At 40.2% G+C, this 19,927-nt stretch overlaps 1 protein-coding gene across 1 annotated transcript; it reads right to left on the reverse strand.

The window, feature by feature from the left end:
- Positions 1–16,238: 16,238 nt before the first annotated feature.
- LOC132111953 (sterile alpha motif domain-containing protein 3-like) lies at positions 16,239–19,324 on the reverse strand. Its single transcript, XM_059519555.1, has 4 exons — positions 18,353–19,324; positions 18,000–18,158; positions 16,688–16,777; positions 16,239–16,547 (listed from the first exon to the last, which is right to left on the reverse strand). Exons 1-4 carry the CDS (start codon positions 19,322–19,324, stop codon positions 16,239–16,241), a joined length of 1,530 nt encoding a protein of 509 aa, XP_059375538.1.
- Positions 19,325–19,927: the final 603 nt, after the last annotated feature.

The raw sequence follows: 19,927 nt of genomic DNA on the forward strand, positions 1-19,927 counted from the left end.
CTTCAGTCTGGCTTTAGGAGGAAACACTCCACTGAGACAACACTTTTCTATTTGACAGATTACATAAAGAAAGAATTGGATAAAGGTAAATTAAGTGGGATGGTATTACTAGATTTAAAGAAAGCCTTTGACACAGTTGACCATAATATTTTGTTATTAAAATTAAATGCTATGGGTTTTGACTCTAAAGCATGTAAATGGATTAACTCTTATCTTTCAAATAGGTGTCAAATGGTAGATTTAAACGGAGTGTTTTCAGATAATTTACCCATCTCTTGTGGTGTACCACAAGGCAGCGTATTGGGACCCTTACTTTTTTTAATGTATATAAATGATCTAAAAATGGCCTTTTCTAGCCAACTTCTAATATATGCTGATGATGCATCAATAATTGTTACTGATGAGAAGAAAGAAATAATAGAAAGTGAATTAAGTAGAGAGATTGCGGAAGTATCCAACTGTTTTTTTCAAAATAAACTGTTTTTACATTTAGGCAAAACTGAAGCTATTTTATTTGGTTCGGCGGCTAAATTGAGAAAATGTTCCAAATTAAAAGTGAGGGTTGGAGATTACTGCTAAGCAAGAAGTGAAATATTTAGGATGTATTTTGGATGATAAATTAACTGGAGATAGTATGGCTGTTCAAGTTCATTCTAAAGTATGTAATCGAATAAAATTTTTAGGAAGACAGGCTGCTTACTTAGATACTCAAACCTTAAAAATGTTAGCTGGTGCATTAGTGCAAGCACATTTTGATTATGCAGCAACTTTCTGGTATAGTGGCTTTACGAAACGAGTGAAAATTAAATTACAGACTACTCAGAACAAGTTGTGTAGAATTATTCTATGCCTTCATCCACAAATGCATCTAAATACTAATCATTTTAGGGAAATAGGGTTTTTAAAAGTGGACAAGAGGGGAATTTTTCTTAAGTTGATGATGGTGTATAAAATATTACAGAGAAATGTTCCAAAATATTGTGACTATTATTATGTGTGACTTTTATGTTTTCATAAGAGATATTCATAGTTTTTCTACAAGGTCAAGGATAAACAATATATATTTGTGTAGGTATAAGAGTTTAAATGGGAAGAAATCGTTTTTGTATTCTAGCGCTGTTGCTTGGAATGAATTGCCTGATTGCTTAAAACAAATTCATGAAGAAGGTCTTTTTAGAAGAGAACTTTTCACTTTTTGTGAAAAAGAAATGTCTTTTTAACTATGTTTGAGGTATGTATGATGATGTGTGTTGTGTTGATCTCATTCCCATTATGAACTGCTCGTCCATTTTTGAATTCTGAGGACCACAATGGAAATAAGCCTATGGCTTTTTTGTGTATTTTATCCTCGACAGTTTTTTTTAAAAGATGTGTGTGAATTGGTCTTTTGGGCTTGATTGTACTCGTTTTAAATATATTGTCAAATAAATCAAATCAAATAATCTCTCCCTCTCGAATTATGATTGACAGTGTCAAACACAGCACTGAGATCAAGTAGTACCAGCTCTTATATTTTACCAGAATCAGTATTTAAGCAAATACTGTATAATTTATTATTTTTATAAGCACTGTCTCTCTGCTGTGATGTGTTTGGAAACCAGATTGAAAGTTGTTTAAAAATGCTTAATTGAATGCATTTATTTTTGTCCCCACAGCAATCTTAGGCTATGTTCACACTTGGCGTCTTTTTTGAAGCCGCCAGAGTCTGTTTTACATTAGAATCATATCGAGTAAACAGTTTTCAAAAAAAATTGAGCGAGACCAGTCATTTCCATAACAACAAGAACAACAAGAATAAATGGATAAGGTGCCCGTAGATAGACTTATCGTTCTACTTTAGACTTTTGTTTAGTCTAAAATGTCATGTGCATCATCCAACCGGAGCTCCTGGACTATTATTGTAGTAAGCACCATACTCTTTCCTTCCCCGTATAATGTTGTGCACCCACAAATGTTGTTGTGAACCAACATTCTCCTCCCCTTTAATTTCAAAATCCAAAGCAAGGGCCGACATCTTATTTTTCAACATTTCTGCACCACACAGCACTAGACTACTGTTGCAGCTTTTGTTATGACAACATCGACAACAAAAGATGCCCTCCGCTGATATTTGAAACCAAAACGCTGCCATCTTTTTTTTCTTTTTTTTTATACTAAAAAAGCGCCCTTGTCAACTTTTTCTTGTCAAAACAGACATCAAGTGTGAACGCCCTTAGTTTGATGCATAATAGGCTACAGATTAGATACATTTGCCATACAGCTTGAGAAGGCCTTCTATCATATGACAAAACAGAAATATAAGCTACAGGCACACTCGGTTGATGTCAGGTGATTTTTTGGTTCACCCACTGCAGATGGAGGAGGGTGCGGGCCCTGTATTTGTGGCAGAGGCCGAAGAGCACTCATAGGAGGAGGAGAGTCAGCTGGGCTTCATTAGAATGTTCTGAAGTTCCCTGTTCACATCAGAAATCGTTGCCTCAGACCTAAGAAGATCGTTTTTGTCTCTCTTCCCTCCCTCCAGGACATTTACGGAACTTGTTTCACCCTCAAAGCCCTCTGCATTGCAGGTGATCCCACCCACCCGTCACACAGCTTCTTCAGACAGCTGCCATCAGGGAAGAGACTGTGGAGTCTCCAGGCCAGGACCAGCAAACTGAAGGACAGCTTCATCCATCAGGCTATCAAGAAGCTGAACTTGCTCCCAAACTTGCCCGCCCTCCCCTCTTTTGCCCCAGGCACCACTGAACTCTGACTTTACATGCCCTTATTTGTATAGTTGTATTTTATATTTAATCTGTATAAATCTGTATTTTATGCTCTACTATAAGTGTTTTCTGTATGGGGTCTGAGAGTAACGCAATTTAAATTCTCTGCATGTACAGTATGTGCTGTACATGTGGAAGAATTGACAATAAAGCAGACTTTGGACTGAACTAAGCTGGACGAAGACATCACTGAATCAATAATGAATTGTCTTTAACTGATAAACTGGCTGTTTTCGATTGTCCTCTTATCAGCACGTTTTTCCTGTTTAACACTGTAAAGCTGCATTGACAATTTATATTGTATAAAGCACTATAAAAATAAAGGTGACGACTTGATTCACATTCATTATCCCACATTCATCAATTTAGAGGCTGTTTTTAACAGATGGACTGGCAACTGATTTTTAATGCAAGTGACAATGTTCATGATATTACTGATAGTATTACATCCTTTAAAATTTTTTGTGACATTAATTGTGTTCAAGTCAAAATTGTGCATATATATCAAATAATAATAACTGGTTCACCTTATATCTAAAATGATAAATCTTTGAGAGAGTGGTAGCCTTTATGAAGGGTGATAAAGGGATTAAGTTACAAGGAGACAAGAATAGAGAACTTAGGAGAAAAATTTGAATGCAAAACCAAAAGTACATTTTTTAAGGGTAATGCAATGTAAGCATGGACGGTGGGGTGGGGGGGTATCTGTGCCTTTACATCGATGCAATGCCTACAAGGCGGCTCTGACAGTGGACACTCTATGCTCAGGATAGTAGTTTTATTTTAGGAGAAACATAAATTTTTTACTAATATTGTAAATAGTAAAATTATCATTTAAATAGCATTAAACATTTCGGAATATCAAAGGTTACTATTTTAAATCTATCATCAGTGTCCAGCTTTGTATACACCACATTTTCCAAACACAATAGAAAGGACTTGCAAGAGCAAGATGTTTAGTATAATGGCAATTCCTTTTTTAACAAATTTAACACTAGTGTCCCAGTGTTTTTTTTTTTTTTTTTGGTAGTATTAAAATTTAGCCTTCTACAGCCCATTTTTACATGTATGTTAATATAGGTTATGGTGTCCTCTGTTAAAACACTGTCTGCATGAAACAACTTCAAATATGACAATGCATGTATTGTCTTTGATTGAAATGGTATAGAAAAATGACATTGAAGCTAACCAGAGGGAAGAAAAATAAAAAAAGAAATCTCTTTACCATTCCAAATATTTTTCCTAGACCGAAATGAGGTTACCTTAAGATTGAATGGAAACTTTTGCTTGAGTCTCCTGCTTCTCAAACTTCTAAGGTTATGTATTTAACCCTGGCTCCTTGAAGGAACGAGACGCTGCGTCGAGAATGAATGGGGAACGCGTCCAGCGTAACGTCTCTGAATAACGTGTATAATCAGTCCAAAGGAAGGGCGAGACGTCATAGGCGAGTGACGTCAGAGACCAGGAAGCATAAAAGCATGAGCGGTGAAGCCGGTAATCAGCCTCAAAGGATGAAGCAAGCACCGGCCAGAGATGCCGGAAGTGTGGCACTGCGATGCAGCGTCTCTTTCCTTCGAGGAACCAGGGTTACATATGTAACCTTAGACGTTCCTCTTCAGGAACTCTAGCCACGTCGAGAACGAATGGGGAACGAGAATACCCATGCCGCCAGACTTTTTAAAAAATATCTGCATAGTGTGGAAGAGCACAGCTAAAGCAAGAGAAGTCGGGGACAACCCGTCCAATGGCCAACTTCAGAAGGAGTCTTGACCCCCAGGAGAGGAGAGATCAGAGGACTCGAGGCTTAGGATAGCATTCTGATCACCGCTTAGCATAAGCTTCTTCTGGCCAGAGGCCTCAGCCTCAGCGCTCATGGAGGAAACATGTAACCAGAGGGTTTCTCCCCACTGACTGGCCACGAGAGGGGCGCGGTAGGCCACCATGGCCACCACGTAGACCTTCAGGGTGGAGTGGGTCAACCCTGTGGAGAGCTTGCAGGAACTCCAGCACTGTACCAACCGGGCAGTTAACTGGGTCAAGCTGGTGGTCTCCGCACCAAGAAGTGAAAGCATCCACTTCAAGGCATACAGTTTCCTCACTGAGGGAGCTCTGGTTGGAGAAGGGTTTTAACAACCTCGGTTGAGAGACTGGAAGCTAAGAGCTATGCCTCCTCAGAGACCACACCTACAGCCTCTAAGCTCCATGCGGGGGCGCACCCTCTGCATGCGAGAGGAGATCTCTCCTAACGGGAACCTCCCATGGAGTGCCATCAAAAAGAGAAATCAGGCCCAGGAACCATACCCGGCCCAGCCAGAATGGGGCTACTAACAGCAGCCGGACTCCATCCCGGCGCACTCTCTACAGAACTCCCGGGAGCAGAGCAATCGGGGGAAAAATGTACAGATGAAGCCTCGGCCATGTCTGTGCTATGGCGTCCAGCCCCAGTGGAGCTGGATGAGTCAAAGGAAGCCATAGGGGACAGTGCGATGTCTCTCGAGTCGCAAACAGATCCACCCGAGTCTGGCCAACCTCTTCAACTCTGCTTCATCACCTCGGTGTGAAGCCGCCATTCCCCGGGCCTCTGCCCCTGCCTCAACAGGATGTCTGCTCCCATATTAAGATGCCCAGGAATGTGAACTGCTCTAAGCGAGAGGAATTCGTCCTGGGCCCACACAAGGATCTGGTATGCTAGTTTCAACCTTGGTGGTTGATGTAAGAGACCACCGCTGTGTTGTCGGTGCACACGAACACATGGTGACCTCTTCGGTCTGGGAGACCACGGGCAGGGTGGCCACTCATGACCGCACCACAGCCGGTGAGGGAGGCGACCGTCGCTAGCTTCACGCAGCGACAAGGAGCTCCCAGCACCGGGCCCTGAGACAAGATCCAAGGCTTCCTCCACATATCTAAGGCACGTAGGCAGCACCGCATGACCTATAGCATGCAAAGTGGGTTTCCCCTCAGGGAGAACCCCTTGGTCTTGAGCCACCACTGTAGGGATCTCATGTACAGCAGGCCAATAGTATTCACGTTGGATGCAGCTGCCATCAGACCCAGCAATCTCTGTGACTGCTTGACAGTGAGTGATCGACCTTCTCTCACTCTCGCAACTGCAGTGAGGATCGACTCGATCCGAGCAGGTGACATACGTGCCTGCATCATGGTCGAATCCCACACCATGCCCAGATAAGTGGTTCTCTGTACTGGAGAAAGCACACTTTTCTTGGCATTAAGTCTTAACCCCAACTCTTTCATGTGAGCGAGAACGACACCTCTTTGCCGAACCGTCATCTGCTCAGATTGAGCTGATATCAACCAATCGTCAATGTGGTTGAGTCGTGAAAGTGTGGGGTGAAAGTGCAATTGCTCAGGCGTGCTGAACTTCAGTCCCCTGACTGAGTGGTTCAAAAAGCACAGATCTAAAAAAGGACATAACACCTCATCCTCGGAACAGTGAAGTACCGGCTGTAGGACCTGGACTCTGCAACCCAAGGAGGGACCATCTCGATGGCCTCCGTCCTCAGAGAGAGTCTACTTCTGTTCCATTACCAGAGCCTGCTTGGGGCCCACCAGAACTGGATTCTGTGGCCTCTCACTACAGTGTGCAGGACCCACTGAGACAAATTTGGCAGTAGTTTTCACGCTGCCAAATAGTCTACTAAGGGAATCAGCCTCTCAAGACTGATCTCTGGTGGCATCAGAGCAATTAGCTCTGTGCCCTGAAGCGGCGCACCGGCAGGAGACGCCGAACTAGCTGCTCTTGAAACCTCCCAGGAGGTCGCGAGCCTCTTAACACCGCTACGTTTCTGGGCGGTTACTGAGAGAAGCACTCGCTGGAGACCGCTGTGCCCTGGAACACCGGCAGGGTTGGCAGATCGATCTCCTGAGGGCACTGAGGAGAGACGGGCACCGTGTAATGCAGTGTACACCGTTCTTCCCCAGAGGGGCCTGCCCTCCGAGGTCCTGAGCTGCAGCATCAGGACTCTCGTAGCTGAAGTCTCCTAAAAATGACGGTCCTCAGAACCCACGTCGTCTGCTAGGAAGACTAGACCAGAGCCTGCTCGGGGCAGGACCCTGTGAAGTACACTTGGCAGGGGCTCCCACACCGCCATGTTACCTCCTAAGGGAACCAGTCTCGCGAGACTGGCCTCTGGTGCGCCTAGAGCCACTAGCTCGGTGCCCTGAAGCGGCGGACCGGCAGGGGACGACCGTACTAGCTGCTCCAGAGAACTCCATAGAGGTAGCGAGCCTCTCAGCACCACTACGTTTCCGGGCGGTAACTGAGAGAAGTGCTCGCTGGAGATCGCTGCACCCTAGAACACCGGCAGGGTTGGCAGAACGATCTCCTGAAGGCACTGAGGAGAGACGGGCACCGTGTAATGCGGCATACACCACTCTTCCCCAGAGGGAGCTGGCCCTCAAAATGTCCTAGGCCTTAGGCATCAGGATGTTATGATGAAGGCTATCCAGCGAAAACAATGGTCTGCAGAACTGCTTTCCACTAGAAGTCTTCGGTCTGGGAGCGCCACTCTGACCCTAGCATCTGCGGAGTACAAAAGTGACACCCCCGGCACAAGGGGCTGGAACACGGTTGGGACTGCTCCGCCCAGCAGCCCCTGACTGCCTCAGCCTCCTCAGAGGAAGAGAGGTACACACGTGTTCTCACACAAGAAATTACATCCCTAGAGCCCCTGTACATCTAACTTCACATAGTCAGATAAATATGTCATTTTATTCCTTAGAATTAAATGTAGTCAACATCCATACAAGTCAACATGGTCTGGTGTAGAAAAAAAAAACTCACATAAAAACGAAACAATGTAATATACATTGCCTCGGCAGTGCGCATGTCTTTTTTTTAATGCTACTCAGTCACACAAACAACATCAATCTCCTCAGAGAAAGATGAATGCTGCAGCGAGCTCTGCCTCCGAGGAGGAAGAAACCGCAGCGTGGGTTTCCAAGCCTCGAAAACAAGCTCTAGATCTAGTGAACATGGGTGGAGATGTAATCCTGTGAGCACAACTACCGCTCCGCCTCGGCGAAACCGGGGCTGGTACCGCGAGAAACGCCAGTGAAAGCTCTCTCTTCAAAGAGAGCCTTCTGAGAGTGAAGCAAAGGCTCGCATCGCAGCCGTCAACTCCCTCGAAAGATGACACTGCGCACTTCACTCTCAAGCACACAACACACGAGCTGCGTGTGCCCCTACATTTTTTTATTTATTTTTTTGGCAGGGAAAACACACAGCCTGAACGCTGCCTGTTCTCGCCCAAAACTTCTCTTGATTGAAGCTTTGACAAATGGAGTTTATCAGTGGACAAACGACACTAAATAAGACTCACAAACAGATAGCGACCGACACACACACAGAGCGCTTGCTGAAAACAGAAGGCTGATTACCGGCTTCGCCGCTCATGCTTTTATGCTTCCTGGTCTCTGACGTCACCCGCCTATGACATCTCGCCCTTCCTTTGGACTGATTATACACGTTATTCAGAGACGTTATTCAGGACGTGTTCCCTATTCATTCTCGACGCAGCTCGAGTTCCTGAAGAGGAACTACAATGGTCTTTAAAGCTTTAGAAGAGATCTCAACAACTTTACATGTGCTCAGATTTTTCTCTTTAGCTAAAGACTCGAGAGCTCTCACATTTGTGTCTTTTAAAGCTTTAGAAAAGATATCAACAACAGCACACACTGTGGTCAGATATTTCTCATTAGTTAGAGACTCTAGCTGTGTCCCAAAGTTGAGTGTACGCACTTCGAAGGCCACAGACTTCGAAGACCGGTCTCCGAAGTGCAACAAGGGCCCTCCGAAGTGTGTGAGATGCTCCGCCTTCGCAGGATTTCCTAATTCCTCCACCTGGTGTTTTCGATTAGCACTCTGTCGCATAGCAACGGTGCAAGCAGAGCACTGACGAGAGGACAATCCTGCCAGGACAGGTGGAGCCAGAGTGGTTTTAGTTTTTATGTTTTACGTCAAAGTGGAAAAGCCTCCGGCATAACCAAGACCGAGGCCAAGTTACACTGGTTTGCTGTGTCCTTAGTCGGATTACAACTTTAAATGCAGGTACTGGTTTGGAGCTTACTTGAATAATGTAACGTTAATGATACATATGAAAAACTACAAAATACACAAACACACATATCAGTTAAAATGCTTACTGATATCTTACAAAGGTGTGATTTTATGTAATTTATTGTCTTGACCATGGTGATCATATGTAGACATGTTTGCAACCCGTTTTTTATTAAGCAGTTAAGCATGACAATAAAACTGAAAAAAGTCCATAGTATGAACAGTGCTCTGTTTGATTTTAATATTCTGACAATAAATGTTGTTACTTTAATCAGAGGTGGACTGTAAGGAAGTACATTAGTTAAGTTTACTCAAATATACAAATATAAAGTACTATTTTTTGTTTTGTTTTTCACACAGACAGCAGCACTACAAAAATATGGTAATTTACAACATGATGCATTGTTGTAGATTAAACTACCCAACAGTGTATTAATAGGCTACTTTAAATTGAATAACATTGAACATATTTAGAAATTAAACAAATTATTTTTCAGAACAATACTGTACATACCTTTACTTTTACTCTCAATACCTTAAGTATATTAGAGTATGCAAGATAATACTTCTACTTAAAGGATAGTTAAGCGAAAAATGACAATTCTTTGATCTTTTGCTCACCCAGTTGTTCCAGATTTGTAATTTTCCTTTTTGGGTTAACTATCCCTTCAGCTAAGGTTTTAAACATGACTAGTAGATTGTAGCCAATATGGTATTGGTAGTTACTAAAAGTAGTTTACTTAAGTATCTCAATATTTCTTCTATTAATTACATTGTCATGGAGCTAAACAATTTCTCTTTTCCTTCTTTCCCTAAATCAGACTAGACCCCTGTGCAGGATAGAGCTGAATGTGGCAGTACTGAACAGGTGTTTAATGGTTTTGGCCCTGACAGTGCTGCTGGATCTTCTGAGAAGTGAACGCCAACAGTGATGGGTGCCACAATCCAGACCCTGGTGTTTCTCTTCTGTCCGCCAGTGGTACATCATAAAGATGGTCTCCAGAGTGTTTGACATGTGCCTCATTCCACTGTCACTGCATTGTCCTCCAAGTCTCTGCTTCACCAAGAGATTCACCTCCTGAAGACCTCAGAACACGTGGAAGCAGCTCTGGGCTCAAACTGATGTTGTTGTTTTTTTTATTTTAAACCTAAACTATGCTGTAAATGGTTGTAAAAAGTACTTTCAATTATAGAGCAATGTGTTTTAATGTGTAAAAAAATATTTACAGGATGAAAAAAATAAAAGAATGTTTTGAAAAAAATTTATAAGCCGCATTAAACAAATTAACAACGTACATAAGTATTACTTTTATTTACACGTGAATATGCAAAAAAAATAATAATATACAAAATGTACAAAAAAGTACTTATTTACGAACAAATTACACACAAAAAATGAATAATGTATACAACTTGCACCACAAAAATAAACTACAGAAATTATGTTGTTTCATTGACAATATGATATTTTAAAAAGATACTGAAAAACTGTAATGTAGCCATTTTTCCCCACTGTTTTCTCTTGACTAATGAAGAATATATTTGTTAAGCATTCTCTCAAGAAGAGAAAACTTGTGCTCCTCCCTCTCTCTCTCTCTCTCTCTCTCTCTCTCTCGAGTTTGATGTCCTCCCTGAGCAGCTCCACTCACTCCCTCACCTATCCCAGGAAACTTAGCAAATAAACCATGCCTGTTAACAACAACCGCACAATGAATTTCAGCAAAAAAATGTCTATTAACTTTGTATTAAGTTTTTCCCCAGCAGGCTCACTTTCTCCAGAATAGTACTAAAATGAGAAAATGCAAACACTTCATACTGTATGAGACCACCAGAGTCTTACTACAGTAGACTAGGAGAAATATCTGAGCACAGTTTGTGATATTGTTGACATCTCTTTTAAAGCTGGAGTTTTTGTCTCAGGAGAAAAGTTTGAGAAGCAGGAGACTCAAGCAAAAATCTCATTCAATCTTAAAGTAACCTAATTTCTGTCTAGGAGAAATGTTTGAGATGTTAAAGAGATCCGACTTTAGATTTTTCTTTCCAGTGGGATAGTCTTACACTACCACAACACTTTCTTACATATCTATTTTATTCCTCTTCCACAACAAGCAACTGAATTTTCAGTTTGCATGTAACACATTTTATAAATGTACTTTAGTAATATAAATGTATTTATACAGTACTGCTTGTTCAGACAAACTCATTGGAGAATTGAGCTGAAATGATTGAGAAAAAAAACATTAAATATATATATATATATATATATATATATATATATATTTATATATATATACCCACATGAAAAAAACCTATATAAACATATATGTTTCAATATAGGTTTTGATATAGGTTTTTAATAAATGTGACATATATAAAATTGGCCGTTTTCCTATATTATATGTACATATATGTACATATATGCACACACACATATATATATGAACATATATATGTACATATATGCACACATATATTTACACATATATGTACATATATGCACGCATATATTTACACATATATGTACATATATGCACGTATATATGTACCTATATGTTCACCTATAATAGTAAAATTAAAATCCATAGCTGCTAGGCAACATAAATTAAAGTCCAAAATGTAGAAATGTACATTATTTATTTACTCAAGATCAATCAAATAGTACAAAACAAAAAATATAGTACAAGAACAAAAATAAGACAAAAAACCTGCTAGGCAACATACGGATCTGGCGTTTTGGAAGAGTGAAACCGATGTTTTGAAACCGGGTCCCAGAGTGGATATATTTGAAAACGCCGCCTTTGCATTTCTTCTCGACGGCGAATCCGTACATTTTCTGAAAATATGGCGTCATCAGCCCACGTCTCGCCCCTAGTGAAACACCACTACATCACGTAACAGTAACAAAAACATGAACAAACACTGAACGCTAACATTAACACGGATTAATAAATGTATTGTTCCATGTTCGTTTGTGTACCACGTGCAGCAATCCATGTCTTCTTCTCCGTTTTTAATGTATCTCTGTGGCAGAATTACAGCGCCACATGCTGGTCTGGCATGTATACTACATCGGTTTCGTGTGGACGCGGATATTTCTTGAGACCAGGCAGGAAGGAAGTCGACCGGAAGTTGAAGTCGGCCGCGTGCCGCCATCTTGTAGCAGAACTTCACTAGCGTTAGCATCCCATTGACTCCCATTAATTTTGCAGCACTTTGACAGCGAATAACTTTACATCTGAGGCGTTTAAAGACTGCATTTGTCCATTATTTATTTCTAAAGATACAAGGCAATGTATAAAGGGCTCCATTACCTTCTATGTTACATTATGGCCCCGTAGAAACAGTTTTTGTAAAAATAGGCTAACGATTGCATCATAACCACTTAACTCTCTGTCTCACAGTAGAGAAATTACTGTACAGACAGGAGGAGAAGCTCGCAGGCAATCGGGGAGACGTCAATAGAGAAGCCCATAGATACAAGCCCTGACGTTACATTTTAAAATACTATACAAAATAATTAATCAGAATACTTACTCCTGCTCACTCACGCCAAAGAACTCCCCGCTCAAGCTCGCCGTCTCTGCAAGATTAACGATGACAGTTTGCACGCACAGCTACTAGAAGATTTACATCTGTCAGAAAGGTTGCTGACGTCATCAAGCTTAGTTTGAGTCTGCGCGTCAGAAACAGAAGTGCTAAAAATCACTAAAAATGGGCTTCACTTGTCTCAATTGAGTTCCAATGGGGTCGCTGTGTCCATTTCTTTTACTGTCTATGCTTGAGACAAGGGAAAAAAAGATTAGGGTTCCGTCTCCGTGTGGACGGGGCCGAAGAAGTAACGGGTACTTACGGTTATGGATAGAAATGTAGCGGAGTAAAGAGTACAATATTTGCCTCTCAAATGTAGTAGAGTTAAGTCATGAGTACTCCCCAAAAATGATACTTGAGTAAAGTACAGATCCCTCAAAATTGTACTTAAGTACTGTACTCAAGTAAATGTACTCCTTTACTGTCCGGCTCTGTATATCATGTTAATATATAACCATAGTTAAATTCCATAACATGCCAATTACATGTGATACCAATTTCATATGTTCGCACATACATAAGTTCTTGCATAATTTTTTTCGTTAATTCTTAGTTTTTGCCTTGATAATAGAAAATATGAGCTACAAAATGACCAGATCCTGCCATTAACTATATAGAAGACATATCTTGTATGTATAGGGCTTATATGTGGATATGAAGAAGCAATGCAGGAGACCTATATTTCCTGTATATGCACATATATGCACCTCAATTTTGCCTATATGTGGCATATATACGCATATATGCAGTATATATATATGGCATATATGCAGCATATATGCGCCTATATGTAGCATATATATATTATCTTATATGTGCATATATGCAGCATATATGTGCATATACACTGCATATAGGTTTCATATATGCGCATATATCCACATATAGGTTCTTTCCATGTGGGTAACATTAAAGAACTGTGTAATGGAAAATTCCTGCTGATATATTTTATTCATATTTATATTCACATTTTAAACAATGTATCATCCAAAGTCCTTAAAATTTAATGAATAATATAATAAAATAAATCAATACCAAACATTTATTTTAAGGCCCTGTTTTGGAATCTCACTGCTCTAAACTGTGATTGGACACTGACAACTTATAGGCTAGTTTCCATTCCTTTTGAGTGGGTTCTGAAAAGCCTTCAGAAAGGTCGTTGCCACTAAACTCACTGTACAAAGACCCTTGAAATCGGTCAACGCTCAACTGAGTAGTTCAGCCAACACAGGGAGGGCAATTCAGCTCTCATGGCACAACACTAAATTTGTTGAGTTGTAAACTTGGCCCAGTGGACCAAACAACATGAACAGTGGCCAAGATGGCTAATGTTCAGATGGAGGAATCACAGCTGATTCAGTCATACTGTGTTGAAACAATCAAAGCTTTTGTGTTCAGTCACAACCTGTTGGCTTACTGTATGCTGCAAGTAATTTCTGCAGAGCTTTTTAATTTAAATGAAAACTCATGGAATCTTTATTAAACCTGACTTATTTAAGTAGTTAATAGTGACCATGCCTTCAAAAGCTTCCCTCTAAATGTGTCATTAATGAAGTCAATGAATCAAAGGCTTGGCCACATGTTGTTATTAACTAAAAACTGCAGTTCAGTGGTGCTCGGTTATGCAGCCAGGTTATTTTGAGCCATTCAAATAAGCCAAAAATGCCATGTGACACAATATTTCCTTTGTGGCTGACAGTGTTGATTGGCTGATGGCACCAGAAGGGATGTAAAAGGCAGAAAAATCAATTTATGTCATCTGATATACAACATAATGTAGATTGTGTCTATGCTTATATGATTTATAAGGATCAAATAAAAAATCAGCAATACTTTTGGCACACTTTTATAGGATGTCTTCTTTCAGTGCCTTTATTATGCTAAATTTCCAAATTCAACCCATCAACAGATCCATCAGCGCTTTTGGAGAACATTGCGTACATGAGGCCGCTGCCATGAAATATAAGCAATTTCATAAAATCATACCTAAGCTGATTACAAATATTATTAAAATGAAACAAATGCACTTCTTTGAATTATGCCAAGGGAATAAAAACACATTTCCTCTGAGATTGTGATTCAGTAAATTGTACTTCTTGGGAGCAGCTACACGAGAGCGCTCCAAAAACTGAGCTCATGCAGTACGCAAGTTACAGGAGGCCAAAAACTGTCAAGGGAAAAGTTTGTGCTGACCTCTTAATGTCAAGGTTCAGATTCTGGATGTGAAACTTAAAATAACGTAACAATTCCTTCTTAAGAGTTCTTTGACTGTTTGCCATGGCCTGGTAATTGACTCCCAATTACTCCCTCAATTATCTCACAGTTCCATCATCATTCAAAGGCTGACCAACAGGGCGGCAGCCCCAAAATGACCGGCACCGGAACCACACTGTAAAAGTTTCCATTTGGCACACACACTGTAAAAAATGATTTGTTGACACAACTTGACTTGGTCAAGTCATCTTATTGCATTGACTCAGTTAAGTTTAGCCAACATTAGGAGTTAAGTTCACTCAACTTATATGGATTTGTTGAAATAACTTGCAGTAAATTGGGCCAACGTACTGTATCAATTAATAAGCATTTAGATTTTTTTGTTAAGCCAACTTAAAAACATATTGGTTGAACTTAATTTTTCATGTTTTCACATCCATTAACCAAGTCTAATTGACATAAAATAGTAATTTTTCATCAACATCACAACTTAACTTTTTGAGTTTACTAGACTTCATTGCTTGCTTTGACAAGAAGTTCTAGATATCTACCTGGAACCAGATTTTTAAATGAAATCAAGACAGCTGCAAAATTTAAACTCTCAGCATTTATTTTTTAAACAGATGCACTGCACCCAAAAACTATTAGCTTGCAAAGATATGAAAACATCACAAGGAAAAAAAACCCTCACATATATTCAGCTCACACAAGCATGTGCAAACTTCTTTATGCACAGACCCATTCTTAGAGAATAGTACAAATAACTCTCCTTGTCACTATCAGATATTTTCATTGCAGGAACAGGAGTACATGAAGAATTCACTATAAGCTGTTTAACAACTTCAAATAAAATAGTGTCTTCAATTCCCAATCAAACGTCAAACATGACAAGGGAAGAGAAGCAGGACAAGGGAACAATTCTTTTTAGAATACCAATGTTAAAATATACAGCTCACAGAAACACGTGCAAACTTCTCTATGCACAGACCCATTTTATAGCCAAAATAGTACAAATAACTCTCCTTGTCATTATCAGATATTTTCCTTACAGGAACAAGTGTACATGAAGAATTCACAATAAAAGCGGTGTTGAAAAAATTCACATTAAACTGTCTAAAAACAGTGTCTTCAATTGTAATTCGTAGAAACATGACAAGGAAAGAGAAGCAGGACAAGGTAACAAGAAAACAGTCTGTTTGAAAAAAAAAAAAAAAATCTAGAATACCAATGTTAAAATATATAGCTTAAAGAAACACGTGCAAACTTCTCTATGCACAGACCCATTGTAGAGCCAAAATAGTACAAATAACTCTCCTTGTCATTATCAGATACTTTCCTTACAGGAACAAGAGTACATGAAGAATTCACTATAAAGCTGTGTTTAACAACTTAAAATAAAATAATGTCTTCAATTCCCAATCAAACGTCAAACATCAGAAGGAAAGAGAAGCAGGACAAGGTAACAAGAAACAGTCTGTTTGAAAAACAATGTTACACTTAAAACAATGAAATCTAAAATAACAATGATCTTAATATTTAAAACAGTGTAACAGTTTAAGTGCTAATAGTAGCAAGAAGGAGAAAATAGTTTCTTATCTCAGCAACTTGCTCTTCAAAGAGTGAACTCTTGCGGTGCATGAGTCTGATCCAACTCCAATGAACAGGCGCTGTATCACTTCAAAAGTGAATTTTAATTCCTTTGGGTAGTCAAGGTTTAATGCATACACCAGGCCCATTAGGTTCAGAAAAGCATTAGGTATGTCACTCAGGTGACGCATCACCACTTCTTCCTCAATCACCAGGGCAACGTCATTGTAGATTTCTGGGAGAGGCTCAATCACATTTTCCACTAGGATTCCGATCACCACACCCTTGATCACATCCTCTTCACGGTCACTGGGCTTTGTAGAATGAAAACAAAATTAAGGTACTATTACTTAAAACCAATTTCACAATCAATTTAAAAAGTCCCCACACCCCTGCAAATCAAGAGATCTAATGTTCAATTTTCCCTTGTTTAGCGTTAAAGGTTTCACCTTACCTCACATATCTTCATGAATTTAGAAGGAGTCTCTCGCATATACCACGGTAGGCCAAGCAATGCTGCAGTCCTCATTCTTTGGTTTGTTGTCTGTAAAATATAGAATGATTAAAGTACCTGCTTTATTGGTTCAATCCTTTGTTTTTCTTTTCATTTATCCTTTCGCCCCCTCCCTGTCTTGAAAAATAAAAACATTAATTTAAATTTAATAGAGGATGTAACCAGCTCATGTCACTTAACTAGGAGTGTCTAAGGCTGCTTTCACACTGGGATCGTTTGTTGCGGTCTTATGGACTCCGAGCCAGAGCGCGATTGTTTCCGGCGACCCCCGCAGCATTGCTCTGGTTTCACACTCAACTGGATTCTATCAAACCCTGGTGCGTTATTACGTCATCACAAACGTGCATGACGCATGATAGAAAACAGAACGTGGGTCAATATATAGTTTTTTTTTTATTAATTCAGTGCTATTATGCGCAGCTGAGTGAACAACACAGGTTTACTGTGTGTGTGATGCATAAGGTGGTTTTCTGCTGCTTGCAAACAAACTCTTTTGAGGAGACAGTGGATTTCCAAATTTGTTGTCCTGATTCCACACGCTATGCACGAACACACTGAAGGCTAACTCTTGCTCGTATTCAAGGCAAATCATCAACACTATCATCCCTTACATGTATTCTATTTAACTAAATGCATCATAATAGGCTTTAAACGCATGCGCAGGTCACATTACTTCCTGAACAAGTGCGCACCCGAGTCCGTGTTGCTTTCCTCCAGGTAGTCTTGGCTTCGGTACCCCAGTGCACACCCGAGTCCACATGACAAAATCATAATGTGAACGCTGTCATGTGGACTCTGGTGTGCACTGGGGTACCGAAGCCAAGACTACCTGGAGGAAGTGGTCTTTGTTCGGTTGCACTCGAACCGTGCCGTGGTTCGGGTGAATGTGAAAGCAACACGGACTCGGGTGCGCACTTGTTCAGGAAGTTCTTCTGTCATGCCATTTGATCAAAAGACTGGTAAGAACCAATGAGGCTTCATATTTATGTAGTAGCTAATACAATAAAACATCATTGTAAACAAAGACTGACATTTTTATGTTTTCATCATACAAAGACATTGTATGATTTCAGAAGACTTTGAATATGACATGGAAATTGAATATGTTACTTTTTAGATGCTTACTCTGAAGTCATTGTATGAAAAGATGTCGCTATCAATAGGTTTATGATGCGAGTAGTGAGTAAGTGAGTAAATTATCACAGAATTGTCATTTTGTGGAGAGAAAGACTGCTTTAAAATAAATTGACACATTCTTATCAAGGCTCTCCAGTATTGAAGTCATTTCTGGAATGTCCTCATAACGCTTTGATCGGAATAACTGTATCAGCTTTGATAGATGACCATCTAGGCCTTCCAAAAAGGACTTGCTCAGATCCTTTGACACAAGCCTGGTGAATTCTTTGCTGATCTATAAAAACATAAATACATTTACAAATTGAACAAAGGGACAGTCTTAAAACATTAACAAGTTAAAAAAAAAATCACTCAACATAATCTTAGGATATTAAGTTTGCCCATATCTTTCTAATAGAACAGCACAACTTTCACAGCCCAAGATTTTCTGATTAATTTAAAGCACACAGAAACAAATAAACAATTTACCTGTCTCTCAGTGAAAATTGCTGGCCATCGGATTTTCATTTGTGACACTGGTGGCTCCTCATCAACGACTTCTTGCCTTCTCAAAGAATACGTGCTGCTCATAGCAGCATCAACAAATGTAATGTCTGGAGTCCTCTTCATCATCTCCACAGCCATTTGCTCTCTTTCCTTTTCTAGACTTTCCCGGTCTTTGCCCTGAGGTAGATCTGGTAGAAAATTAGTTTCACAGCATCTTGGTTTCTTGACTTTGTTTCGCTTTCCTCTTGTCTCCCCAAGACCTCTCCTTTCAGAATTCACTTTCAGTTCCTGACAACCAGCATCTCTCAGCTTTTGTCTGTAGTTGCCCATTTTAAACTTCAAACTAATTTTCCACCCATACCACCCAGATGTGGAGCTTGGCTCTTTGAGACAGGGGTGTTTTTCAATTAAGGCAGCCGCTACACTCTCAATCTCTTCATTCCCAGGATAGGCTTTGTATGAGTATATATTTTCTGCGAGTTTCTCAAGAATTTCAATCTTAATGTCTCTGGGAATTGACAGAAGTGTTCCATCCTTTCGAAATGCCTCATTACCTTGTCTTAGCCTCAGCTCCACATCATAAGTAAAAACAGGGATGGGAAAGGTGGTTGGCCATGGCTGCGAACGGGCGGCAGATAACTCTGAATGGATGCTGGGTGAAGAAGTTGATGGAGATGAAGATTCACCTAAAATTGTAGTGTCTAAACTGGAGTCTGACAATGTATCTGGAAAGGTGAAAAGGACCTTCAGTGTCACCTTGTCTTTGGGCAGATCAGCTACACAGGTAAGGTTACAGAAATCATGGAAGTCTTTATCTTCATATTGAAGGTCAAAATAATCTTTCAGCTGGAGCTTGCTTTTGAGTTCAAGCTTGAGGCCATTAACAGAATCTGGAACAGGATCAAGTCTAACTTTTTGAATGTTCTGTGGGGAGATGATCACGCGGAACAACATTTTGAAGTAGGAATAGAAAATCCCAGGGTTTCTCTCCAACTGGGTAAAAAGATGTTATTAATTTGATTGATGATTACATATTTTAATGTGAACACCTAAAAAGAAAATCAAATGTACCTTAGTGAAGCAAGAAGGTTTTTGGTGTGATATTTAACTTGCCAGCTCTGACATAAGGATAAAGTGGATGGTATCCATTAAGCTCCTGGTGTTCCACAACCTGCAGTTCAGAAGTGCAATAACTCGTTAGCTCATAACTTCGCAAATGCTCTATGTACCAGGCTTTGAAGGGTTTGAGGATGAATGACACTTTGTTGTTCACAATTATCATTTTAACAATCTCGCCAAAGTCGGGCAGTCCACTGGTGAACCCTACAGACAAAAACATTCCCTCCGAGTACTTGGTACCATAGATGCATGCATGGGTTGAAAGAAGTACAGTGTTTATGTTTCCATATTTATGCTCAATGGCCTGCCTCACTGAACGTTCAAGTGTGTCAGGTGAAACGACAGCAACGCGTCCTACTTCTAGATCAGGTTTGAAAACACTTGGCAAATCCAAGAAGTAAGCCAAAGCAAGCTGATGCTTTTTGGCCTGAGTAAACA

The sequence above is a fragment of the Carassius carassius genome, chromosome 31, assembly GCF_963082965.1.
Source record: "Carassius carassius chromosome 31, fCarCar2.1, whole genome shotgun sequence".
Classification (NCBI taxonomy): Eukaryota; Metazoa; Chordata; class Actinopteri; order Cypriniformes; family Cyprinidae; genus Carassius; species Carassius carassius.

Coding starts and splice junctions, on each gene's coding strand:
- LOC132111953 (XM_059519555.1), bottom strand. CDS start 19,324: ATGTTGTTCCGCGTGATCATCTCCCCACAGAACATTCAAAAAGTTAGA. Junction 18,159..18,352: donor CAATTTTCACTGAGAGACAG/GTAAATTGTTTA, acceptor ATGTTTTTATAG/ATCAGCAAAGAATTCACCAG. Junction 16,778..17,999: donor TGGAGAGCCTTGATAAGAAT/GTGTCAATTTAT, acceptor TATATTTTACAG/ACAACAAACCAAAGAATGAG.